We start from the raw sequence: 27,941 nt of genomic DNA, 5'->3' as shown, positions 1-27,941 counted from the left end.
AGATTGCTTTGAAAACTCAGAGTTAGTTACAGGGTTATTTATGAGTGTCCCACTGAAGATAAGAGGCATACCTCCCTCTGGCTTAAAATCTCAAGCATCCCTACGTGAGTAGAGGCCTTGCAGAGGTGTCCGGGGTCAATCCCTGAGACATGCAGAGGTTTCAAAAAAAATTCCAATCACAATAATTTAACTCTCAGCTCGATCAGGGAGCGCAATATAAAGGTTGATCACCTGGCACTTTGAGCCCCCCTTGCAGTCTTAGACACGTGGGAAAAACCTGAAACCCATAGCGGGGTTAGGGTACCCTGGATACCAGGCAACCCTCCCTGATGGTTTTCACCAACAGTACATTTTTGACCCACCACACTATACTGCCCAATAGCTAATTAGTTAAAGTTTAAAATGGGCTGCAGAATCTGAAATGGCAAAATTCAAAAGTAAAAAAGAAACTTTTTAACAACAAGTATGGGCTCTCTAAAGAATAAGAGCAATGTTTTATACTAATTTAGCAGTTTTTAAAACTGCTAAATATTTCCCTGATAAGGGATCTTTAGACTTAGTTATTTAAGAAAAGTTAGGCAGAAATTGAAACAGCACCAGGTGGTGTGAGATAAAGACTAGTGTCTCACTCCCTCCTTTGGAGGATTTAATTTGAAAATACTGGTTTGCTTGAATTTTATTTTTATTTCTATATTAAAAATAACATCTCAGTCTCAAAATGTTTCAGTAAATAAAATGAGATCTCTAATATTGTTACATCATAAAGATTCTACTCAGAAAGAATTTAAATTAATTCTTTAAAAAAGAAAAAATCTCACTTCCCTCAGACAATAAAAAGCACACACAAAAAAGATAATGAGAAAATGTATCTTTTAACCACTCTGAATCCTCCTTCTGGAGGCCCAGAGACTGCTTTAGTCCTAAGAACAAGAGGTGTGGAGCTTAGCATCTCCCCCTCCCTCCGTGCAGTAATCAACAAGAATTAACAACCAAAAATAATAAATAAATAAATAAATAAATGTATCTGCCAAATGAGAAAAAAACTATTTCTAAAAGTTATGAATGTATTCATAAATTTTTCAATCTAAAACATGCTATAAATAAAATAAAAACTGTGACATGTTAAAGAAATATTAAAAATCCTCCTTATTTATGCCAGAACTGTGACTTTTATTATAAAACTGAGATCTATGTGTACTGTCTCCCTGGGGGAACTAGCCCTTCTCCCTGGAAAACAAAGTACCATTTTTTAACTCAGTACCTGTAAACACTGATCATTTCCTTGAGAAAGAACTGGCTATTCTAGTCCCAGAGGAAAATGATTAGTTTTCAATCAAGTCACATAAGGCCCTTGACATGTAACCGTTTTTCAAATTATTAAAGGATGTCCTCGTTTTACAAGAGTTAATCCTCAAAGACTAAGTTCTCAAATAATTTGACAGATGTCATTCATTACGCTCTCCTTAAAAATTCATATACATTCATATTTCTATTGATACTTCTTCTGACACTTTACATGCATCTAATTAACAAGAAAATCTACAAAAAATATTCAAGCCCATTGGCTTGAAGATAGCATCAACAAATTAAAACTGATAATGGCCCTAGATACCTTACTCATTCCACTCAAGTTTTTCTTCAACATTAGAATATTCAACGTAAAACAAAAAATACTTTACAATCCAACTGGTCAGGCAATTGTAGAATGGGCTCATCATACTTTTAAAAATCTTCTTAAAAACAAAAAAAGGGGGAGTCATGAGTTCTTCCCACCCAAAATTTAACCTTGTTGGCTATGTTTACCTATAATTTTCTAAATATTAATGTATTACTCTATACTCCAATTATAAAACACTTTCAGACAAAAGAGTCCAAGCCACCTTACCCTCAGATTTTATTTGGATCTACTAAGAGATGGCACTTGGCAGGGTTCTGTGGAACTTTTAACTTGCGGAAGAGGGTATGCTTGTGTTTGCTGTCCATAATGACCTTTGGAACTGCAGCCGATGAGGGTGAAGACATATCACAGAAAAGGCTTCCCTGGCCACGACCCACCTCCACCCATTAAAATATCCGGGTAGAAAATTTCCTGCTTCGCCTAACCGCAAATGTTAGGCAAAATGAAAATACGAAAACCTGCTTGTACTTGCAATAAAGGGAACAGAGCTTCGCTGTCCTCTGAGTCGTGTTGTCATCCATCTCCCATCGCAGACGCCTTACCCACCTTTCCGGAGCCCCTGGACTCAGCTGTGGCTGGACCGCAACATTCAGTATTCTATGCTGCACTTACATGGTTTATAGGTTTTTTGGAATGGTGAAGTCAACTTAGAAACAAAAATTAGGCACCACGAAACCACAATTTTTAATTTCCTAATAAAATGATTAATAATGTATATATTTTATTATTTTTAAAGCTATAGCTAATGTGCTTTACCTATTTTTAAAATTGCTTATTGATTTTAGAGAGAAGGGAGAGAGCAAGAAACATTCATTTGTTGTTCCACTTATTTATCATTCATTGGTTGTTTATTGTATGTGCCTTGACTGGGGATCAAACCCACAACCTTGGTGTATTGGGACAATGCTCTAACCAACTGAGCTACATGGTGGGGTTACAATTTTTAAACATGCACCAGTACAGTATACTCTCACCAACAGTGTATGGTAAGGAGTCCCTCTCTCAGCTCCTTTGCCAATTCCATATACTACTGATATCTTAAAGATGTTTTATATGTCAGCCCCCAAAAGTAGGTAAACCAAGGCAAGCTTTAATGACCAAGAATTCAGTTTATTCAAAAATGGCAGAGGAATTACAATTCAGGAAACACAGGCAAGTCTTTGAGAGTTTAGGATGGGTCGTATTTATAGGCAAGGAATATAAAGGAAGGGAAGTCTAATCAGCACCAAAGCAGTAAGATCATTGGCTTGAGGATGGGAGGATTCTTGGCAAATGTTCACTAGTCAGGAGGCAAGTCTTCTGAAAATGAGGTATTTTGCAGGAAATCAGTATTTCAGTTAAGGTCTCTTCTTCTGAGAGTGCATGTGTGAGATTCTCCATTTCCCATCCTCTAGTTTCATTTTAGATTAAAATACCTTCACATTACTTGCATAATTTTTTTAAAAGATTTTATTTATTTGCCCTGGCTGGTGTGGCTCAGTGGATTGAGTGCCAGCCTGGGAACCAAAGGGTTGTTGGTTTGATTCCCAGTCAGGGCACATGCCTGGGTTGCAGGCCACGGTACCCTGCAGGGGGCACTCGAGAGGCAACCACACACTGATGTTTCTTTCTCTAAAACTAAATAAAATCTTTTTAAAATATATTTGATTTATTTAGGGAGAGAGGGGAAGGGAGGGAGAAAGAGAGAGAAATATCAATGGGTTGCCTCTTATATGTACCCTGACCAGGGAATGAACTTGAAACCCAGACATGTGTCCTGACCAGAACTGAAGCAGTGATCTTCTGCTTTACAGGATGACACCCAACCAACTGAGACACACAAGTTAGTAGGGTCTGTATAGTGTTTTACAGAGAAGGAACCCTGTCTTTTTTTCTTTTCTATTAATAGCCATTATTTTTGTTTTATTTTTTATTTTACAAGCTTTCTTATTTCTGCCTCAGTCTACTTTAAGTTCAGCGAGTAGTCTAAAAACAAATAATCATTCATCTTTTTTATCTCCCTAAACCGTCTTCTGCCTCCTCCCAACCCCCTCCCCCCGTAATCACCATGCTGTTGTGTCTGTGACACGATAGTTTTAGGGTTAAAAAAAATTGAACGGAAAGTACAGAGAAATCTCAAAAATGAATAAATAAAATTCTCATACAATGAATTCTCATTACTGCCACTCCCCACATATACACACATACCCTCTCCCATAATTTACATCTTGCCTAAGTGTGGCATATTTATTACTTGGTGAGCTATTATTGATATAGTATTAACTAAAGTCGCCCTGGCTGGCATAGCTCAGTGGATTGAGTGCGGGCTGCAAACCAAGGTTTCACTGGTTCACTTCCCAGTCAGGGCACATGCCTGGGTTGCAGGCTAGGTCCCCACTTCGGGGCACACGAGAGGCAACCACACATTGATGTTTCTCTCCTTCCCTTCCTCTCTCTCTAAACATAAATAAAAAATAAAGTCCATAGTTTACATTGGGGACCAATCACTCTTAGTGTTGTACATTCTTTGGGCTTTAACAAATATGTAATGACATGTCTACACCATCGCTGTGTACACAGAATAGTTTCACTGCCTTAAAAATCCTGTGTGCTCCATCTGTCCCTCCCTCCCTTTCTTCTCCCTCAGCCCCTGAGAACCACTAATCTTTTTTACTGTCTCCACAGTTTTGCCTTTCCCAGAATGCATTATCATAGCCTTTTCACATTGGCTTCTTTCATTAGCAACATGCACTTAAGTTTCTTTCATGTCTTCTTGTAGCTCGATAGCTCATTTCTTCTTATTGATGAAGAGTATTTCATTGCATGGATGTACTGCCATTTGTTTGTTCATTTATCTATTGAAGGTGATCTTGGTTGCTGCCAAGTTTTGGCAATTATGAATAAAGCTGCTATAAACATCTGTATGTTTATAACAGGTATGTTTATAACAGGTCTTTGTGTGGACACAAATTTTCAGCTCCTTTGAGTTCAAACAGAGGATGCAATTGCTGGACCATATGCCCAACTGTCTTCCCAAGTGGCTGTTCCACTGTGTGTTCCTGCTGCCAGTGAATGAGAGTTCCTGTTGCTCTGCATCTCCATCAATACTTGGTGTCAGTGTCTTGGATTTTAGTCTTTCCAGTAGGTGTGTTGTTTCAATTTGTTAATCCCTGATAACATAGGGTGTTGGAGCATCTTTTCATGAGATTATTTGCCATGAGGTATCCAATCTTGCGCCTGTTTTTAAATTATTTTTTCCTGTTGTTGAGTTTTAAGAGTTATTTGTATATTCTGAATACCAGTCCTTGACGAAATATGTGCTTTGCAGAGATTTTTTCACAGTCTATGATTTTTCATTCTCTTAACTATACTTTTAAAAAATCAATTCATTTGAGAGAAATTTATTGGTACCTACTATGTACTAGATGCTGGGGATTAAAAATTAAATAAGATAGCCTTTAGATCTGTAGGGATCTCACAGTCTAGAGGGAAAAACTGACCAATAACAAGTACAAACATGTCATAGGAGCCGTGATACGCAGGTACATATAACACAGATTGGGGAACCAGGGACACAGTGCTCAACAGTACGTGTTGTGGGTCAGAGAGAGAGAGAGAGTCACAGAGAAAGGGACAGCTTGTATAAAAGCAAGGAGTTTGACCTGTTGGGAGTGTAGTGTTTTAAGAGGGGAACAGTGAGAGATGTGGCTAAGAAGAGCAAGAGGCAGATCATTGAGATTTTAAGGATAAGCATACTAATTTTTTTTAGGAAAATTATCTTGGCATCAGAGTGAAGATGATTCAGGAAAAGGTTCAACTACCAGACCAAGTAGAAGGAAAAAAAAGAGTGCCTACACTGAACTATGGGCAAGGTTTAGACTGGAGATAATTCAAAGGAGGCGCTATCATCAGGTCTTATTAATGGGTATGTGGGGGAGAGAGGAAACAAGTGGGTCATCAACAATCACTCATCTTTTTTGCTTCTCCTGAATGCATTTTGCTATATGTGTTGAGTGATATGTTGTTTCCAGTAGTAATGATGGGGAACTCAAGAGTTGGAAAATTTTAACTTTTCAGTTATAAGTAATAAACTTAATAATGAATGCATGTAAAAAGCTATGTTCCAGAGACTGGAGGTATGACCCACCCTGTCTCCAAAAGACACACAAGAAATTTGACCTTTGTGTCCTAGGAGGACTGCAAGGGGTCAAGATGGCATCTGAGCCATTGTATTCCAGGGAGAGACATCTACAGCCCAGAACAGGGATAAGATGAGAGGATGCTAGGAAAATTGCAGGACTACAGCTTTTATATGATTAACCTTTAATAGCCCTGAATTCCAAACCCCTTACCTACTTTTTTATGCTCATAAAAAAGGTCATCTTGAGATAAAGTATAAGATGGTCTTTTAGGATACTTAACCTGCCATCTTCTCAGATCTCCAGCCATCTGAATAAAGCGCCAGTAATATCCAATCCTTGTCTCTACTTACCAGTTCTGGTAGTGACAGGCAGCTCAAATGCCAACATTTCCAATGTTTCAATAAGAGCTTACTAATTTCATTTTATTTTTAATTTTAGATAATTGCCTTTAGACAATACTGATTATAAACTGTGTAAATGAGTTCAGTTTCCTAATTCCAGTTTATGTAGCTTATATACCAAGTTATGAATGGTCTGGAATTAAGGTGTGTTTATGTGATTTAATAATTTCAATTATAAACATACATACAAGGGCATATGTCTTAGGTCACAATGTAAAATGTATTTTTTTTCCTGTAGGTAGTAGTGAATAACATTGGAAAAACACTGAAGTAAAGGAAGTAAAGTTTATTATTTTCTGATAATAAGGTACTACATCTACAGCGTTAGGTCACAAAAATTCTCTATCATATACATGATACACCTCAGAGAAACCTGACTTTTAGGCTGTCTCCCAACTCACTGGTCTTAGAAAATTAATTCATTTTACGACTTGTATTGTTGTTGACCATTCTAGTAAAATATATAAACACTTCTTGATTTTACTTTTGGGTATATAAGCAAAGAAACCCAAAACACTAACTTGGAAGAATATATGCACCCTTATGTTCATTGCATTGTTACTTAAGATAGCCAAGACATGGAAGCATCCTAAGTGCCCATCAATAGAACAGTGGCTAAAAAAGCTGTGGTGCAGACCTGACTAGTGTGGCTCCATGGGCTGGGCATTATACTGCAGACCAAAAGGTCGCCAGTTCAATTCCTGGTCAGGGCACATGCTTGGGTTGCAGGTAACTGATTGATGTTTCTTTTCCTCTCTTTTTCCCTTCCTTCCCCTCGCTCTAAACTTAAATAAAATCTTAAAAATATTTTTAAAGCTGTGGCACATATATACAATGGAATATTACTTGACCATAAAAAAGAAAGAAATCTTACCTTTTGAGACAGCATGGATGGACTTAGAGGGTATTATGTAAGTGAAATAAATCAGTCAGAGAAAGACAAACACTGTATGATATCACTTACACATGAAATCTGAAGAACAACATAAGCAAACAACAAAATAGAAACAGACTCCTGGATACACAAAACCGACTGATGGTTGCCAGAGGGGAGAGGAATTAGGGGACTAGGCAAAAAAGGTGAAAGGATTAAGAAGTACACATTGGTAGTTACAAAATAGACATGGGGTATAAATAAAGTGTAGCATAGGGAATACAGTCAATAATATTATAATAACTATGTATGTGGATTCTGGAAATATTGGGGCAGCACTTTGTAAACTATATAATTGTCTAACCACTACACTGTACAAAACATTGACCATGGCTGTAAGTGAAACACACACACAAAACCTTATGATACAGGAAAAAGAAACACTTCTCTGCACACTTTTGGCCAATGAAAATTCTACCCTGCTGTCAGTGGCTGAGCCGATAGCAAACCCTGGTTGGTCATTCTCTACCAGTGATGGAAAAAGTAACTCAGTATTTGCTCAACTTTATGTTTCATCTGTAGCTTAAAGTGTTAAGTAAAAGAAAAAATATCTAGAGTAAAACATAAATTTTAACAGTGAAGATGCTTTTTACTTTTTTGTTATATACCTTCGAAAGGACTCTTCTACAATAAACATGTGTTACATTAGTAAAATTAGTGAAAAAATAACTTACTCCAAAAAATTACCTAAAAGATTCCTGGCTGGTGAGGCTCAGTGAATTGAGTGCCAGCCTGTAAACCAAAGGGTCACTGGTTTGAATCCCAGTCAGGGCACATGCCTGGGTCGCAGGCCTGATCACCAGTAGGGGGCGTGTGAGAGGCAACCACATACCGATGTCTTTCTCCCTTCCTCTCTCTCTAAAAATAAATAAAATCTTTAAAATAAAAAGATACCTAAAATATATCATTAATACCAATGATAGGAATTTGACATCATTCAGGGACAACTGATTCACATAAGATTATTAAACACTAGAATCTGATCTTATATCTCTCATGTCAAGCACAGACCAATGCATTATAACTTGGGAGATGCTCCCTTCTGGGTACCTACAAGATGTGTGCAGAAGAAGGTCAGAATATGCTTCCAAGCATCTACCTGGGCCCTAGAATGAGCACCGGGCTCCCCACCATACATCACAGGCTTTTTCATTAAAATGTGCAGGGAAGCTGGGCATGTGGAGAAGTAAGGAGGCTCAATGTAAATGCCCAGTCCCGGGGTAAGAGATGATCTGGGGTCTTTCCTTTCCACAGGCCTGTAACCATTCAGTGGCTATTTGGGCTAATAACTCACTCCTCTAGTTATGGTCATCCTGACCAACAATGAAGAGGATAGGTCCCTGAGCCTTCTCTATTGGCATCATGTAGGGGATGTCACACTCTCCTACAGTATCATTCAGCACAACCACAACGTCCAGGAGGCCTGAGAAAAGTATCTTGCTTTTCCTCATACTGTAGTCCAGTGGTGAGATGCGAGTCTCCTTGTAGCATATGGCTCTGCTTGTACTAAACACAGATCCATTGATGAAAACTGTAGCTGAGATGTTCTTCAAAAATGAGGCCATAAAGAGACAAATATCAGCCCCTGCAGAAATGCCCAGAAGGCCAATACCTGGGTCCTTTACTGGGAAGAAGGGAAAGGAGAAGGCTGAAGGGCCAAGAACCCACCACACAGAAGAAGGTTTTTCTAAATGAAACTAGGTGTGCCTCTAGCTTTAATTTATGAACTGGGCACAAGAGAATCAAACTAAGGTGATCAAGTTTCTTCCCACATAGCAAAGAATATCTGGCTGGACACAGCAAATAAATCTTGCACTCTCTGGCAAGTTTGGGAGTTGGTTACACACATTCCAGAAAATAGTTCACTAGAGAATTCAGAGTCACGGCACCTGCCGAGTTCAGGTGGGTATAACCAGTCTCAACATGCTTGAGTGTGGTAACTGCGTGGAACCATGTTCTGTTTCAAGAAGTGAAGTATTCCACAGACCCCATCTAAATATGTTAGCAAATGATTAACTTCACAGAAACAAAGTTAGATTTCAAAATCCAATTATGTCATTCTTAGCTTCTGAAATGGGTGGGCAAGTTCTGATCAAAACCCGAGACATACTCTGTTGCCAGAAGACCAAAAAAACAAGTATGCAACGCAAACAAATTAGAAACTCCATAACAAAAGAAAACTTAATGTTATTAAATAATTCCTATGATAAAATCTCACATGTATTTTATGACTTAGTCTGCATTATTAATCCATCTGACAGATAAAGTGTAAATAGTCACATAAAGTCAAGGAAGTCTCCAAAAGCAATCTCTGAAAGAACCGCTTGGCAGCACCTGGCACAAGTGAGTGCAAAGTGACACCCTCTGGAGATATATGTAGGGAACAGGATACAATAAAGGGCATTAGGAGAACCTGGGAGTGTTGAAGCATGTAGTACAGGGCTTCTTCAAAGTAGTGCAGGTTTAGGTCGCCGAACTCCTTGGGGAGAGCTTCAAAGTCATAATGACCTAGAGCTAATGTGGCAAAGCCATGGCCAGCCAGAAGGCTTGCTCGATATTCCAGCAGGCCCCCTCCAAGACCAAAGAGATCAATGATTCCTGGGAAAGGTCCAGGTCCTAGAGAATGGAATATTATAAAGGGAAGGTATCGTATAATTTAAAGATTTTGCTTTCCTTTTAGGGATCTTTCTAATTTAGTGGGTTCCTGTGAATCTAAGGGAAGAAAACAGCCTCTTGAGCCACTATTGAAAAGGAAAACAAGTTCCTTTAGAGAAGAAAAATCTACAAGGTAGCGTCTCATTGATGACTTTATCCCCGCAACCCTGGCTGACCTGGAGGCAAGAAGAGCACGGCGCACACCCAGCCCGTGCCCACCGGCTCCCGCTGCCTGCCGGGTGCAAGGAAGTCACGCTGGTGCACCACCTGGCCCAGGACACGCCCTCTCTCGGCCCTTGGCCTTCAAGCACCTCCAGCTCGAAGACAAGGGCTTTCGCACCACCCGCTTCAAGAGCCCTACAGGCCGGAGGCCCCCGCCTCCCAGCTGAGGCCCAGGGCCGCGCGCGGGTTGTGTCCAGCTCACCGCTAGCTTCGGCACAGTAGCGCGCACGGGTCCGGAAGAGCTCGCCCTTCTCGTGGCGCAGGGACACGCGCAGCGTGTCAAGCTGCCTCTGAGCCCGGCCATGTACGATCATACGCACAGGCTTTTCCCAACCGCCACTGCTTGGGTACAAGGACTCGGTGGCAGCAGACCGTGCAAGGAGCGGGGAGGCTGGGGGCGGAGCTGGAACCCAGTCCCAGTCTGTGGGGTGCGCGCCGGGAGCTGGGACCCGAGCAAGGGTTCTCAGGCTCCCTGAGCGGTCGGCGGCTGAGTGGCCTCTGGGCTCTTCAATGCAGAGGACCACGTTGGCTGGGACTCGTCTGAGGTAAAAGCAGCAGGTGGTTTTCCGGGACACGGGCGGGGACGGGGTAGGGAAAGCCTGAGCCGTGGGTGTGGCGCTGGACCCGGAGGATACTTAATAGTGTCAGGCCACTCTCACTGGCGGAAGTGAACCTTGTTGAGTAATCGATTCGTGGTGAAACCAGCAATGAGTTTAAACAGAATCCCAAGAATTCCATTCCCTCCCCGGAAAAGGGTAACGTAAAACACACACACACACACACACACACTTTTAGTGGATTATAACGTACATACAGAAAAGTGCACAAATCCTAAACATACAGTTCAACGCATTTCACACTCTGAACGTACCTGCCTAACCACTCAGATCCAGAAACCCTTCCCTAAAGGTGTGTTATCCCTGCTCCAACAAAAACGGGTTCGGGTTTTTTTTGTTTTTGTTTTGTTTTTTTTTTTTACTGCATTTTATGGGAATGAATCCTTCAGTGTGTTTTGTCTTTCTGCTTTCGCTCAGTGATGACACCAAGAACTGTTTCTTTCTCTCCGCCTGCTCCGCCATTCGTGGTATCCGAAGGTGGCTGTCAAGAGTAATCGGGGCGTAATGCTTCTTTGTTCATGTTTGGTGGGCGAGAGACAATTCCACGCGACTGAAATCACATACTTTCCCCTGCATGGAATGTTGAGGTTGGCCTAAACCAAACACAGATCACCTTCATTGTCTTTGCGTCAGAGCGCAGTTAGCTTTCCCTGAGGCCCACAGGGCAAGCCCTGAATGAAAATCAGGTCTTCTTATAAAAAGGGCCGCCAGTAATGTATGCTGAGGAAGCACTTGGAAGTATCCCTGAGAGCAGTGGAGGAGACCCATTATGACATTGATGGCTTTTTAGAAGTGAGAGCAAGAAAAGAAAAAGTTTTAAAAGATTATATTGATTTATTTTTGAGAGAGAGGGAAAGGGAGGGGGGAGGAAAACATCAATGTGTGGTTGCCTCTTGCACGCCCCCTAGTGGGAACCTGGTCCTGAAACCCAGGCATGTGCCCTGATTGGGAATGGAACTGGTGACCTTTCAGTTCAAGGGCCGGCACTTAATCCACTGAGCCACACCAGCCAGGGCAAGAAAAGAAAAATTTTAAATTCATAGAAAAGAAATATGGGATTAGCAGGAATTATGACTATTACTGGAAATAATTAAGGAAGTTGGAAGTTGACCTTTAGACTTGTTCTTCAGATTTGAACAAGGAGTGTGACATTAGAAAACACATTTTAGGAAACAAGAAGAAATTAAGCACATAGTAGCAAGATGAAAATTCTCCCTCAGTTTATCTTCAGTTCTCAAAATCAAGTGGGGATGAGAGACACTGGAAACAGGGCAGGTGAAGAGGCTTCGGGGATGCTACCCCAAATATGTCATCTTGGCATATTGATTATTTTGAGGTAAAGGCACTTGAAAAATAGCAGGTGAAAGAAGAGCCCTTATTCCCTTTTCCCCCTAAGATGAAACTCTACTAGGAAGAAGGAAAGAGTCTTATCTCCAAAAACAGGAGTTAATGCTGAAGAATGCTGCACCAGATGTTGTGAAAATAATTTCTTTTCCTTTAGTCTCCCCATACATTTTACTTTTCCACAGTTCCCATTCTGATCAACCTGGTATGTAAGTACTTAGGTTTTGCCACTTCTTCATTTTCTTGTGGAGACTTTCTGTCCATGTAAAAACAAAATTGGTATGCCTTGTCTTGTCTTTTTTTTAGGTTTATTTTTTTATTGTTGTTCAAGTACAGTTGTCTCCATTTCCCCCCACCACTCCCCCCACCCCAGCCAACCCCACCTCCCACCCTTGGTCCTACTCCTCCTTTTTTTCTTGTTAATCTGCTTTATGTCCATTTAATTCTCCAGCCCAATGGGAAACCCTAAGAGGACAGAGGTAAAATTTCTGCCTAGCAAAATTTTGGTAATGTTGGAATAGTAACAAGAATTGAAACAGAGCACAAATGGATGTTGTCAAAGTGGTGAGGATGGCAGGACATTTGTGTCATGTTCCTAGAGCCTATTTCTGATGAATCTCTCATCAAGTATGAAGGATACAATACCCTCACCAGTCAGCTCAGTCAGCAGTTTGTCCTGACACCCTAAACAACTGATGCAGAGATGAGAAGCCCCAGAGTGAGCGTTGGCTGATTGTGAGTCTGAGGAAACCATGTATTTTTCTACTCTGGGCAAGGAATTGTCTAATTTCTATTAGTCAGCAAATGAAATAACTCAGTATCTATGTTAATATCACCATAGAAGTAAGAGAAAAAACAAAAACAAAGTATTGGACGCTGGCGGACTTCAACATGAAAGTAGAAAATGAGAAGTTTTCTATGAAAAACTTAAGAAATTATACTGGTTTAACAGTTTACAAGTTCTTAAAACTCCAGTGAGCTGGTCAACTCTGCCACCACTCTCCACAGTTCCCAGTTGGTTATCCTGCACAGAGCGTGGGTGGGCTTTCCTGGAATTCGTGATGATACACCTGCAGAACATAACAGTGTGTGTGCGAATGGGAATGAACATACACAAACATGCATTCTACTGGGTGGATGAGAAGAGGCAGCAATTGATGGACAAATGGCTCTGGGTCCAAATGCAATGAAGGGCCCAGAGACAAGGGAAGCAGCTTAACAAAGAGAAGAAAGAGGATTTGGGGATACCGAGCCCCAGTTCTGTGTTTCCTATGTGAAGAACTTCTCTGAGACTTGGTTTCCTCCTGGGTAACGTGAAGACGGCACTTCCGTTACACAGATGGCGAGGGTTGAGTGACAAGCATGCAGTAGTAGACAAGAACAAGCTGACTAAACAAACTCCACTGTACTGTTTACAGGGGGGAAATGTCAAGAATTGCTTTGTTAAAAAGATAATTGAGGAAATAACATCATAGCCATAAGTTAATTTATTTAAAGTAAAAAATGCCTTAAGCTTTAAGAAAAGTTTAGTAAGCCTGTTATGGTACTATTTATATCAAGTGATATAAATACTCATTTGTTCATTTATTCATTATTTACTTTAATAATCACTTATGTAATTCATCTAATATTTTGCCAGCTTTCAAAACAACTAAATCATAAAGGCCCATATGTGTAAATAGAAACATACCTTGAAATGTATTTGCACTAGGAAAATACTTACTCATCCAAGGAGAAGACATTGAGGAACTGAAAATATATTTGCTATGAAAAATTTTAGTAGTCTCACATCTAGTAATAATTTAGTAATTTACAGCTAAGATGTTCGCTTCCATTCTTGAAGGAAAAACTGAAATCTGGTAATATTTTTTATATTATGTGCTTTTCTTCTATGGTAAGTAATCACTTATTAATTAAATCAAGTTAGTTACTAACCAAATTCAACAATAGTAAATAATTAAATAATTACCGAGCACCATTATGTACAAGTTACTGTTAATCAGTGTTACTCACTTTTCCTTTCAGACCTAAAGCCGTGTGGTTTTTTTTTAATTTTTTTATTGATTATGCTGTTACAGTTGTTCTATTCCCCCCTTCATTCCCCTCCACCCTACCCCCCATCCCCACCATTACCCCCCCTTTAGTTTATGACCATGTGTCTCAAGTCCTTTAGATTCTATATTTCCCATGCTATTTTTGCCCCCCCATCTATTTTCTTTTTTTTTGGGGGGGGGGGTTTGTTTTTATTATTTTTTAAATTTTATTTAGTTATTTTTCAAGTACACTTTTTTGTCTATTTCTCCCCTCCCAGCTCCCCCCCCCCGCCCCGTGCTCCCCACCTGCCTCCCATTTCCTCCCACCCTAGTCCTCATCCCTGTGTCTTTCATACTTGTTCCTCAAAATCCCTCCCCTTTTTCCCCCTTAAATTCCCTTCCCTCTCCCCTCTGGTCACTGCCCACTTGTTCTCTATTTCAGTGTCTTTGTTTTTATTCTGTTTGCTTGTTTGTTTTGTTGTTTAGCTTCCTGTTAAGGGTGAGATCATATGGTATTTTTCTTTCAACGCCTGGCCTATTTCACTCAGCATAATGCTTTCCAGTTCCATCCATGTTGTTGCAAAGGGTCGAAGCTCCTTCTTTCTCTCTGCTGCATAGAATTCCATTGTGTATATGTACCACAATTTTTTTTTATATTTTATTTTATTTTATTTTATTTAACTATTTACTTTTTTTTTATTGATTATGCTGTTACAGTTGTTCTATTCCCCCTTTATTCCCCTCCACCCTACCCCCCATCCCCACCATCACCCCCCCCTTTAGTTTATGACCATATGTCTCAAGTCCTTTAGATTCTATATTTCCCATGCTATTCTTGCCCCCCCATCTATTTTCTATCTACTGTCTATGCTACTTATTTTCTGTACCTTCTCCCCCCTTCTCCTCCTCCCACTCCCCTGTTGCTAACCCTCCTTGAGATCTTCATTTCTATGTTTTCACTCCTGATCTAGCTGTCCTTTTAGTTTGCTTTTGTTTTAGGTGTGGTTGTTAATAACTGTGAGTTTGTTGTCCTTTCACTGTTCATGTTTCTTTAACTTCTTTCTCTTAGATAAGTCCCTTTAACATTTCATATAATAAGGGCTTGGTGATGATGAACTCCTTGAATTTGATCTTATCTGAGAAGCACCTTATCTGTCCTTCCATTCTAAATGAAAGTTTTGCTGGATAGAGCAATCTTGGTTGTAGGTCTTTGGATTTCATGACTTGGAATACCTCTTTCCAGCCCCTTCTGGCCTGTAAGGTCTCTTTTGAGAAATCTGCTGACAGTCTCATGGGGACTCCTTTGTAGGTGACTGTCCCCTTAGCTCTTGCTGCTTCTAGGATTCTCTCCTTCATTTTAATTTTGGCTAATGTAATTATGATGTGCCTTGGTGTGTTCCTTCTTGGGTCCAACTTCTTTGGGACTCTCTGAGCTTCCTGGATTTCTTGGAAGTCTATTTCCTTTGCCAGATTGGGGAAATTCTCCTTTATTATTTGTTCAAATAAGTTTTCCACTGGTGGCTGTGCCTTTCCCCCTTCTGGTACCCCTATAATTCGGATGTTGGAGCGTTTAAAGATGTCCTGGAGGTTCCTAAGACTCTCCTCACTTCTTTGAATTCTTGCTTCTTGACTCTTTTCTGTTTGGCCATTATTTGCTTTCTTCTGGTCCACTCCATTGATTTGAGTCCCAGTTTCCTTTTCATTGCTATGGGTGTCCTGTGCAATTCCATTCATTTCAATTAGTTTCGCCTTCATATATTTGTCTAATTTGTCGGCTATAATCAACCAGTTCTGTGAGGATCCTGATGACCAGTGTTTTAAACTGTGCGTCTGAGAGTTTTGCTATTTCTTCATCGCTTAGATCTATAGATTCTGGAGCTTTGAGATCTTGCGACATTTTTGGTCTGTTCTGGCCCTTTAAGTGTGAGAAGCGGTGCCTTGGACTCCCAGGTCGCTGGGTTGTGACGCTGTATGTGGGGGCGTGGTCAGAGCGGGGAAATGGCGGCGCCCTCCACTGCCGCTTGCCGTGGGGACCCGCTGGGCCCCGGTCCAACCGCCCACTCCCTTGCCTGTCCACCCGCGCACAAATGCGCGACCACAGTCAACACGCAGCACCGCTCCTCCGCTGTCTCCCCCGCAGTCGCTCGACTGGTGGCTCGCTTGGTCGCTCACTAGGTCCAACCCTGCGCCTGGATTCTGCGCGTCTGGATTCCGCGCCTGAGTCTGGCTGACCGAGTCCTCCTGTGCAACCGCTCACCAGCCACTGGTTTCGCCCCTTACCAGTCAGGCTGAAGAATTTGTTGTTAACGGACTTCTGAAAAGTTCAATTTTCCGTGTTCTGGCTGTGTTTTCTGTTGCTAATATTTAGTTGTCGCTAAACTTGGTTGTGTGAGAAGGCACGGCACATCCACCTATGCCTCCATCTTGGCGGAAGTCCAAGCCTTGTGTTTTGTGAGAGACTAAAAGGTATGCTGTTTCTATCTGTTGTGTTTTTTGTTGTCATTAATTGTTTTATTGTTGTTCTATTGCAATTGTCCCAATTTTCCCCCATTGGTCTCCCCTGACCCGCCCCCCTTGGTTGTTGTTAATTTTTACAAGAGTTTATTTAGGGTGGTGGTGAGGAGTGGAAGGGGCTTCATACATGGTGACGAAAGACGGTGTGACTTTGGGTGGTGGGCACACAATGCAATGTACAGATCTTGTATCATAGCCACGTACCCTTGGAACCCATAGGATCCCATTAACCAACATCACGCCAATAACTTAATAAAAAATTGAAAAAAGTTGATTTGAGCCAAAATGAGGGCATACGCCTAGGAGCAAGATCTCAAATGCTCTCCATCTATTGTATTTTCTGCAGAATCCCTTTCCTCCCAAACAACTGAAAGGGACGTAGTTTATTAAAATCTTGGAAACTCATTGCTTAGTTCATTTTAACAGTGAGGAGGGAAGAACTCTTCAGTAATTATTGAAAAGAAAAAGACTACAGCCCTAACTGGAGCGGCTCGGTTGGTCGGGCATTGTCCCACAAAGCGAAAGGTTGCTGGTTCCATTCCTGGTCAGAGCACATGCCTGGGTTGCGGGTTTGGTCCCTGCTTGGGGCATGTATGAAAGACTGCAGATGGGTATTTCTCTCTCACATTGATGTTTCTTTGCCTTGCTTTCTTCCCCCCTTCCCCTCTCTAACTAAGTAAGTAAAATCTTTAAAAGAAACTACACATGCACACTAATTGTAAGAGATGTTCCCAAGATTAATTAGCACCAGAGATGCCACATAATCAAGTAAAAGAGTACAGTTTTGGTGGGATTACCCCCTTTTCCCCACCCAGGTGTTTGTGGAAGAAAATCTGGAGCTGCTTCCAAGCATCCACCTGGGCCATGGCATGAGCCCTTGGCTCCCCACCCCAGATGGTAGGTCTGCCCACCAAAATGTGCAGGGAAGCGGGGCACATGGAAAGTAAGGAGGTTCAAAATAGTGTCCCACCTCGGGGTAACAGATGATCTGGGGCTTCTGCTTACCATGGACCTGTAGGCGTTTAGAGGCTTCATTAGCATAAAATTCACTCTTCCATTTGCACTCTTAGCCCTTTCCACAGGAATGAAGCTCTTCTTCTCAGGTCCTTCCAAAGGGCTGTTCAGGACATCCAAAATGTCTACAAGGCCGTCTTTGGTTACCTTGATGCGATTTTGGTTGAAACCTAGCGGGGGCAGGGTCTTGCTCTTGTAGCGTAAGTCTCCTATAATATTGGCCACTGAGCCATTGATTATGACACTGGCAGTGATGCTCTTCAGGAACGATGCCATGGAGAGGCAGAGATCACCTCCTTTGGAAATCTCAAGCAGCCCGACTCCTGGGCCCTTTACCTGACATAAAGACAGAGGAAAAGAGTGAGTCCATGAACCAGCCTACTGCAGCACCTAGAATTGGAAGTCAGTTGGAGCCGAGCCTGCATCTGGGCTCCACCCTCTACCACAGGCTGCAGCCATGGGATATCTTCTTATTCTCCCTTCCCACAGTTTCTCCATCACCTTTGTTGTGACTTCAACAACCAGGTGGATGATGTACTGAATACTTTGGCCTCTCAGTTCCTTGACCTTCATACCTCCAGTGATATTTTTCTCTACCCCACCCAAGCCACCCTCTCCCACTGCCATAACCTAAACCAAGTTCTCATCAGTAAGTACCTCATCTTCAAAATCTCAGCTGCCAGCATTCTACTTTCTAATCACCATCTTCCATACTTCCAGTTTGGCCATTTTAGTGCTACCTGTTTCCACCTACCACTTTTTTTGCTGTCAGTATCTCTCTCATGTTCACTTCCCACCTCATCTAGCTTAGATTTTAGCTTCATTGTTATTATCACTCCCTTTCAAGTGTTATTATCACTCCCTTAGCTGATACCTCTCTTCCTTTGGTCATACTTGCCTGGAAAAGCGATAGCCTTGGGTAAATGCACCTATTTTCTTCCTGTAGGCCTCTATTTGTGTACATGGACATTGCTGGAGAAGAAATGTTCTATTTGATGACCACAAACTTCAGATATGCATCCATACTACCTATGAGCCCTGCCACACTTCACTGTTTGCTTTTCATATCTCCCAAAGACAATTTCGCACATTCTCGTACCTTCTCAAGCCTCTTGAACCCCTATTTCCCTTCACTTTCATCTCTTCATACTTCATGGGGAAAATAGAAGCTCGCCAGTAGGTACTCTTCCTCATTTCCCCCTGCCAAAGCTACTAGTTCCAAATGAACTCAAGTTCTCTGCCTTCCCTCCTGCTTCCCAAAGAAGTGTCTCTGTTCTTATCAAAGGCCACCTCTCTGCTTGGCTTGGGATTCCGTCCACTCTCATTCTAATAGATCTTGCTCCCACAGATACTGCTCCTCCTTCATAACGTTCTCTCCTGGCTCATTCCTGTAAGTGTACTTCATGTTCTAGTACCTCTTATATTTTAATGACAATTCTTTGACCCCACATCCACTCTGCCATAGTTTTTTACTCTCTTTCACAGCAAAATTTGGGGGAGAAGTTGTCTGTAGTTGTTCTCCTCTTTCTTGTCTTCCATTCTCTACACAGTCCCCTCCAGGCTAATTTGGGTTTACAGTATTCTGCAAGGACTGCTCTTGTCATAGTTGCCAACATCCTGTATTGTAAATGGCCATTTGACCTCTTGACAGCAGTCTTTTTCTTTGTGTAGCCTCTACCATAGCACCCTAGACTGGTTTAAAATGTTTATTCTTTATAGAAGTGCTAGAAATTAAATGATATTATTATCCCAGTTTTTCAAAGGAGGAAACAGAAGCTAGCCTTAGAGCTAGTATTTGGTGAAATCAAAACTCAAATTTAGCCCTGGCTGATGTGGCTCGGTTGGAGCGGCATCCCATAGATGGAAAGGCTGTGGGTTTGATTCCCAGTCAGGACAGACACGTAGGCTGTGGGTTAGGTCCCTGGTTGGGGTGAGTACAAGAAGGCAGCCAGTCAATGTTTCTCTCTTACATCAATGTCTCTCTCTTTCTCCCCACCCTTGCTCTCTCTCTAAAGACAATTAAAAAATATCCTTGGGTGGGGCTAAAGTAAATAAAATAAAACCCTCAAATTTAACTTTTCTATATCCACTTTTTTTAATTGTAGCCAAAATGGCAAAATATCAGTAGAACTTGGTGAGGCAGAGAGTCCAGATGTTGATGATGTCATCTGGTCTCCTGAACAGACCTGTGCCTGAGCCTAGCCCATACCCGTGACTTTTCAGTTATGAGACAGTGGGTTCTCCTTCTGCTTTAACAGTTGAGGTCGAGTTTGCTGTTGCCTGAAATGGGAAGACTCCTGATACAACTACTAACAAAGAGCCAAGTAGATTGATTGAATTTCCATCTCCTTTCAGTCCCTCTTCCAAGTTTTGAAAAAAATGAATAAAATTGAAGGGAGGAAGAAAACAAAAAGGAAGAAAAGGAAAGAATGGCAAACAGTAGTTAGGCTTGAGTTACTTGAACAAAAGGATTGTGTGTTTTTACACTTCCTTGTTCAGAAACCTGTGGCATGGCCCACGTTCATCTGTGTCCTGAACCAACCCAGTTGTTCTCCTGGGCTACCCTTAAGCTACCAGGCCATAGCCTGGTCTTGTACTTACTTCTGCATCTTATTCTAGTTCCACTCTACTCTATCACTTTTTGTAACGGCTCCTGTGCTTCCCTATTGTAGAATAATCTTCTGATCCTCTGATTTCCTTAGCCTAGAAGCCTCCGGACATTTCTTAGTGACCATCAAAGAACCTTTAAAACTTAATACTGTGCTCTCAGAAGGAGCACAAGGAAGAGAAGAGAGGGCTGTTAAACATTAAATTGAGGCTGTCTGGAGGTAGCGATTCCTTCCCCCTTTCTTTCTACTTCCTGTGAAACCTGGTCTTCTCAGATGTGTTAGGGCTCATTATGAAATACCATAAAATACTAAAATTTAAAATTTCATAATGCCAGCTAAGAACTAATGTACCTGCAGGAAACTTATCACAGTAATACGTAATTGCATAGAAACCGTCTATGAGAAGTGACTATAAAAGGTAGCATATTGGGGGCAGGAAGTGGCTGTCATGAATTTGTCTAGTTCTTTTCGTTTTTTTTAAGATTTTCTTTTTTAAAGATTTTATTCATCTCCAGAGGGGAAGGGATGGAGAGAGGGAGAGAAATATCATTGTATGGTTGCCTCTCGTGTGTCCCCTGCTGGGAACCGGCCTGCAACCCAGGCATGTGCCCTGACTGGGAATTGAACCACAATCCCTTGGTTCGCAGGCCCATGCTCAATCCCCTGAGCTACACCAGCCAGGGCAGATTTTCTTTTTAGTGGGGGAGAAAGAGAGGGAGAGAAACATCAATGTGTGGTTGGTTCTTGCTCATCCCCTACTGGGGACCTGGTCTACAACCCAGGCATGTGCCCTGACTGGGGATCAAACCAGCAACCCTTTGGTTCTCAGGCCAACACCTCCCACTCATCTATCGATGGACGCCTTCTGTCTACTGTGCATATGCTGCTATTGAATGTCGGCATACAGATATCTACGAGCTCTGCTTTTAATTCTTCTGGGTGTATACCCAGAAGTGTAGTTGCTGGATCACATGGTAATTCTGTGTAATCTTTTCGAGGCACCTTAGCCAAGGTTTTAATATTTAATTTTTTGAAAAGTCTTTTAGTCTTTTCATCTCAGAGAACATGCCCTTTCACCCTTTTGTGAGGGTCCCAGGGTCTGAGCACAGCTTAAGCCCAGGTACTAAATGCTGATCAGTATGAGTGGCCTGAATAGCGCAGCCCCAGGTCAATTAGAAAGACAGAACCTCGGTTGAAGAGGGTAAAGGAGTCAAATATATGGTGATGGAAGGAGACTTGACCCAGTGCAATATACAGATGATGTATTATGGCATTGCACACCTGAAACGTATTAACCAATGCCACCTCAGTAAGTTTAATACAAAAAAGATTTGCATGCAAACTTTAAAGATATTACCGACAATAAAAACTTTTGAAGAAGGAGGAGGAGGAAGAGGGGGAGGGGGAAGAAAAGAACCTTACATCTAGAAATCTTCCCTGCTGTCAGGACAAATAGGTATTTTCACAAGGAGACTTCTCAAGACCAATCATCTATAAGTCTAGAATTTTACTATTAAAAAGACAAGATTTGAAGAGTTCTCTTGTACAGAGAGTAATATTTGCTGATAACTAGCCATGATCTGGGGAGCAGGGAAGATGGAATTGAACTATGTGAAGGAAACAGATTAAATAGGGGCACAGATGAGAGAGGAATGGAAAAGATCCCAATGCCCTGGCCAGGTGGCTCGGTTGGTTGGAGCATTGTCCCATACACCAAATGGTTGTGGCTTCAATTCCTGGTCGGGGCACCTACCTAGGTTGCAGTTCATTCCCCAGTCAGAGTACCTATGAGAGGCGACTGATCCATGTTTCTCTCTCTCTCTCTCTCTAAAATCAATAAATATATAACTTTGGGTGAGAATTTTAAAAAGTGGGGTGAAGACTTTACCACTTGTTCTACCAGCCTGGATATCTGAAGCATGCCAGAGCTGGGTGTTTACGTGTTTCCAGCCATGTCACGGCTCTGTAGGTCTTATGGTCCCCTGTGGGGGGAAATGTTGAGCTACATAGACCTAGAGGTTTATTTTTCAAAGGATGACCGTGAGGTTCATTTTGCCACCAATCAATAAATATAATGCCATTTCCCAGAGCTTAGCTCATGAAGAAGACAAGACAATAAATCATTGAAAATACCCCTGACTGAACCCCCAGGTCCTGTGAGCAGACTCATGGAATCCTAAAGAGGAGGCTGCCTAGTAACCAGTGTAAAGGGTTTTGGAGCCCAGGAAACTGAGGAAGGTTCCGGATGTAGAAACTTGCTTCTCTTTGAAGACTGTGTTGTGGGAGGCCATTCTGAAGGTAATTTCAAAACTTACCCATGTCTGAAAGCAGCTTATTAGCTCAGCTGAATGATGAGAGGCAGTCTGAAATATGGGTGAGAATTTTTGGATGAGCTATCAAATGGTCAGTATTGCTTCAAGTGCTAACCTGTACTGTGATCTTAGTCATGTCTCTTCTCTCAGTTTTGAAACTTGAACATAAGAGAGTAGGAACAGATCATCTTTGTGGTAGAGTTTTCAGGAGATAGCAGTGTATCTGTGTACGTGCATGGCAAGGAAAGGGAATTAGAAAGTAGAGGGAGAAAAATGAAAGAAACTTTCTGATGGGAAATAGGCAGCAGAGAGGGGATTTGAAACAAGTCAGGTTGGGAAGCTGTGGTCCCCAGGCCGCCTCTCCCACCAACCAAGCTTCTTTCCTACTTCCCACAGGGATCTCGTGGGGCTGTGGTTTCTCTAATGTGTATAAAACCCTCTGAGAGCTTGTTAAAATGCTGTGTTTTAGGCCTCACTTGCAGCCTACTTAATAAAATATTCATTAAATTTTTTATTGATTGATTTTTAGAGGGAGAGGGATAGTCAAGGGTGGGGGGCAGAGAGAAAGAGACATGAATATGTTGTTTCACTTATTTTTTTATTCATTGGTTGATTCCTCTTCGTGCCCCGACCAGGGATAGAACCTGCAACCTTGGCTCATCCGGACACCACTCTAACTGACTGAGCTAGCCCACCAGGGCCGAAACATTCATTTTAACAAGCTTCCCAGGTGATCTTTAATGCACAGGGTCCTTTAACAATATCTAATGCTCTCAGAGAGAGTGAACTGTGCCAAGGTTTATTGTTTTTAGCCTTTTCTCCTGTGGCAGTTTCTACTCTTTAATAAAAGAATTTTAAAAAAGCAAGATATAACTTTTTTAGCACACATTATTCAGCCCACTTCAACTATTTCTGTGGAATAATAGTACCAGACCCAGAGGGTGAGGGTAGGGAAGTGGGAAGGTGAATAGAGAGTGGAACTAAATTTGGAACTTCTGAGATACCACAATTTTCATTCTGGACTGTTTTTTCTTTTTCTTTTTTTCTTAAGATTTTATTTATTTACTTTTTTAGAGAGAGAGGGAGAGAAACATCAATGTGTAAGAGATACATGGTTGCCTCTTGCACACATGGCCCTGACTGGGGACCTGGCCCACAACTGGGAACCTGGCCCACAACCCAGGCATGTACCCTGACTGGGAATCTAACCAGCAACGTTTTGATTTGCGCACTGGCACTCAGTCCTCTCAGCCACACTAGCCAGGGCCGAGTCTGGATGATTATATCAGGTTTTAACTGGAGGCATGTGGCTTAATCCTTCCAACCCCACACCTGCCTGCCCGCCCAAATTCCTAAAAAGTATAAAGAGAATGCTGGTGATTGCTACTTACCAGACTGTAGGGCCTTGACTGCAGTTATGCCAGGTTTGAATAATCATAGCATGCCATTTATTCAACTTCTTAGGCTGTCAGTGCACAAAAGCACCTGAGACCTGCCACTATGCTCTTCGTTCTTAAGGGCTGTTTGTTAGGAGAGAAGACCTTGCCTCACAGTGTTGGTGCAGGTAAAAGTTACGTTTGGACAATGCATATATGGAGCCTCAAAACTCCATTCGTAGGCCTTTTCTTCCCTCTCTATGCACCTTCTCTTCTAACTGCCTTGGCCCCAATACTGCCAAACTGTTTCCAAAGTGCCCAGTGCATCCAACTGCAGGACCCCAGAGACCTGCCTTCTGAGGACAGTATAGTCCATGCCCTGACTCCTTTGCCCCGGATAGCACGGCTGGGGAGTGCAGAACCTGGCCTTGCATTTCTGACCCTAAATCCGCCCGGGACAAGCTTCTTTTGGCGAAACCTGACAACATCTTCTCCTGTCTCCATTCCTTTTCAAAACATATCTATCATGTGTTTTCTTCCTTTTCAACAAGTCCTTATATTAGGTGATAATAAATGTTCCTTGATAATTTATAATAATCAGTTAGTAATGATATTATTATAAATCCAGATATTCTTTCTGAAATGTTGGCATTGTAACCAAAGTTTTTTTTTTTAATTCTCACCCAAGGAGCTTTTTTCATTGCTTTTTGGAAAGAGAGGAAGGGAGAGAGAGAAACATCAATTGGGTGCCTCCTGTACGTACCTGAACTGGAGATTGAACCCACAACCTAGGTATATGCCCTGACTGGGCATTGAACCCAAAACCTTTCAGTTATGGCACAACATTCTAACCAATCCAGCCACACTGGCCAGGGCTAACCAAAGATTCTTTATGTCACAGGCTAATGGGCGCATATCTGGGGATACCCCAGATCATTCTACAGTGTTAGTCATCTTGGGGTAAAACCAGTCCCCATCCTGTTTTTCAAGGGTTTAGGATCAAACTGTCCCCTGCCTTAGGAGCAAGTTATTAACACACTGATAAGAATTATAAAATATTTGATTAGGCAATATACCAGGCAGGAGAACACTAATATTGTTTTTCGTCTAACAGTTCATTTTCACCCAGTAAAAGTAGGTACTGTTTCAGGAAAAATATCACCTTGCGACCATCCTCTACCCCTGCCCCAACTTTCCTAGTCCAGCTTTTTAAATGCTGCATACCACTGTGGCCACGCTGCCTTCATGACTGTGAAGAGACAGAACAACCGAATTCTGTCTTATATGCAAAAAGTCCTCTAGGGGCATCGTGTCAATCATGTGGGACTTCATCTGAGTGAGGTTTTCAATGCTAATCTAGTGACATCTGGATAAAAGCGGGCCCTTAACAAAAAGAAGCCAACAAAAAGATGAGATTTAATACACAGAAGACAGTGGGATAAATCAAGCCCTAGGGAGAGAAGGCACTGTGCTGAGTGTTATAAAGGAAAGAGAAATAAGTCAGATCTGGGCTAAAGGGCACTTGTGAGCAGGGCAGGCAAGGCAGGAATTGGCACCAAGCACAGCGGGACACAGAGTCATGGTCTCATTGCACATTGTGACGCTGCGCAGGCCATTCCGAAGGATCGCAGAGACAGGAGATGTGGTCCTTGGGCAAAGCATTTTGAGAGCCACAGGCTTAACATATTAAATAATATGAGGTGTCACGGGATTACGAGTTAAACTAACTGGTATGAACTAGAAGTAACTTAAAAATTTGTGTATGACATGGAGCCTGGATAGGTCAAGGAAGAGTTGTGAAGCAGGCAGAAATTGAGCTGAACCTGCAAGAATGGGTAGAATTTGTGTCAGACATGGAAGAAAGGCTATTTCATATACAGGGTGCACATGGGAGCTCCACTATGTAAAGGGAGAAATACTTGGAGAAGAGCTAGGGCACTCAGGGGGTTATGTGTCAGGACAAGTTCATTAACACTCATGGAGAACCCTGAGTGCCAGGCTGAGTTGTCTGAACTTGGTGCTACAAACCTTTGAACAGAGAGAAAGCAATATTTGAGGAAAAAACTGGAAGCATGGGACACTGTTGAAAAGCAGTAATCCCTAATAAGGAGACAGGGGCTTAGCTTTGGGGATATGAGATTGGAGGCAATGGTCAGATACAAGGAATATTGAGAATGTTGCACCTTTTCTTTCTTTTGTCCTCCTAATTCGCATGGCTTTCCCCTCCCTTGTCTTCCAAGTTCTTTTCTTCCTGCATTGCTATGGGTTACCAATTTCTACTGACCTAGAGCTCTCACCAGTTCCTCTCATCCCTTTAACAGGCCACTTGTCCAGCCCCTGACTCTGGACCAGGAGAGTGGCAGGAAGCATTTTCCGGGAAACAATGACTAGGGCCCGAAAGGGGAAGACCTTTCTCCCACACAGTCTCCATCCATCACTGCCCCCACGGCTGGGATGGGGCACGATTTTCTCTCATGTAAAACCAGCAAAGAAGGAGTGCGCCTCTGTCTCCAACCTGCCACCAGTCTTTCAGTTCAGCCCACAGCACTGTGCACACCTCAAGAACCAATATTTGAAAAAAGCCGCTTCAAACCTGACCTTCTCTCAGGAGGTGGTGCGGCAGCGAGGGCTCCCCGGCATTCCTTACAACCAGTACAGCTTTGACCACCTCTACAACACGGACCACATCATCCAACCTCCCCACATCAGGAAGGCCCGGCCTGAGAAGCTTGTCAGCTTCAAGTCCTCGGATTCTTCAGGTCCCTCAGCAAGGGTCACCTGCCAGGCTGCGAAAACAGAAAGCTCTGACAATCTTAAAAAGAAGCTAAAAAAATCGAAGCCAGCAAGCGCAGCCCCGGAAACATCTTGCCCTGTCGTTCATCCCAGCAGGAACCCAAACAGGGTGAGTCTGTTGCCTTCTCCAGATGTGAACCTGGAGGAGAGGGAAGCCTGGCTTCCGCCTCATGAGAAGGAGGTCAGAGCCTGGGAGGCCATCGTATTGGAAAAGCTGAACAAGCGCACTGCCCGATGGATCGAGAACAAGCGTCCTTTGAGGCCTGGGGTGTCCCCCAACAAGTGGCAGAGCTTCTTGCGCCAGCAATACGACTGGAGCCACATCCGGGATGAGCTCACCTCTGCCAGCGACCTGGAGCTCTTGAAACAGCTGGAAGAAGAAGAGACAGCGGATTTTGAGGGTCGAAGTGCCATCCTGCCCACCCAGGAAAGAAAGGAGTCAGAGCTGCTGCTCTCTGTTTATTTTAGGTAGATCGGTTGGGCCTTAGACATCCCTTTGAGAATCCCTGACTTCCCTCCAAGGATTCCTGGGTGGGCTTACATTCTCACATGAACCTCTTGTCTTTTCTACTGCCAGACTGTTCTTTAGGTCTCCATAAAGTAAGGTTTTTCAACCTTGGCGCTGACATTCAGGGCTAGGTAATGTCATACACAGGGGGCTGCCCTGTGTATTGCAAGGCGTTTTAGCAGCATTCCTCTGGGTGCTGCTCGTACTCTCCAGACCCTGATACACGTCCCCTTGAGGGACGGAATCACCCCCTTATGGAGAACCACCGCTTTTAATGGATTGCCTTTAATGGACTGCTTCTCATTCGTTTCCTTTCTTCTGATCCAGTTACTATCCAAGTGCTCCCAGAAATGCACTCATGATGAAAGTAAGGAAGGCAGAGCCCCCGGGCTCTGAGGTTTGGCCCTGCCTCACTTTGACTAAGGAGCCAGCATGTCACTGACTCAAAAACTGACTGGCAGCAGGTCAGACAAGGAAGCAACCTGAGGGAAGAGGATGGCTGCATTTTCTCAGGTTGCTTCCTTCTCATTCATAGCTGCAGGGAAGACTGGAGCTACCATAATATCTTTCATTCCCAAAAGTAAGCTAAAAAGTAAGTGCAAACCCATTTATTTATTCATGTATTAGAAAAATACAAACTGCATTTCCACTACCTTCCAATTACTCTGCCAAGTGCTGGGAACGCAACGTAAGGTAGATGTGGACCTTCCCTTTCGGGAACTTACAGTCGGCGCACTGCTTAGACACAGAATGGTAACCGGGGGGAACCAGGGGGGCAGCTTCCCTTCCTGAAGTCCGGGCAACCTCTAA

General features: G+C 42.5%; 3 protein-coding genes across 5 annotated transcripts in view; 1 reads left to right on the top strand and 2 right to left on the bottom strand.

The window, feature by feature from the left end:
• Positions 1 to 8,152: 8,152 nt before the first annotated feature.
• Positions 8,153 to 10,325, bottom strand: LOC119035528 (peroxisomal succinyl-coenzyme A thioesterase). Its single transcript, XM_053673248.1, is given in 6 exon segments — positions 8,153 to 8,338; positions 8,340 to 8,758; position 9,496; positions 9,548 to 9,750; positions 9,966 to 10,076; positions 10,079 to 10,325. Coding segments are annotated over 6 exon segments (1,167 nt in total).
• A 158-nt stretch (positions 10,326 to 10,483) lies between these two features.
• The window catches only part of HEATR4 (HEAT repeat containing 4), a 37,042-nt gene continuing 19,584 nt past the window's right edge, over positions 10,484 to 27,941 (top strand). For all 3 annotated transcript variants that reach the window (XR_008392987.1, XR_005079924.2, XM_053673240.1), the window contains exons 1-2: positions 10,484 to 10,556; positions 26,152 to 27,091. Coding sequence is in view for 1 of the 3 variants with exons in the window: in XM_053673240.1 (XP_053529215.1) it covers positions 26,214 to 27,091 (878 nt within the window). In the remaining 2 variants the exon portion in view is untranslated. The remainder of the gene's footprint in view (positions 10,557 to 26,151; positions 27,092 to 27,941) is intronic.
• LOC119035525 (acyl-coenzyme A thioesterase 1-like) lies at positions 17,284 to 18,106 on the bottom strand. Its single transcript, XM_053673207.1, is given in 4 exon segments — positions 17,284 to 17,456; positions 17,459 to 17,581; positions 17,584 to 17,869; positions 18,035 to 18,106. Coding segments are annotated over 4 exon segments (654 nt in total).

Source organism: Artibeus jamaicensis, unplaced genomic scaffold, assembly GCF_021234435.1.
Source record: "Artibeus jamaicensis isolate MK-2021 breed Jamaican fruit bat unplaced genomic scaffold, CSHL_Jam_final contig_851, whole genome shotgun sequence".
In the NCBI taxonomy this organism is placed as follows: domain Eukaryota; kingdom Metazoa; phylum Chordata; class Mammalia; order Chiroptera; family Phyllostomidae; genus Artibeus; species Artibeus jamaicensis.
The sequence above is the reverse complement of the archived record's forward strand: the minus strand, read 5'-3'. Positions and strand labels throughout refer to the sequence as shown.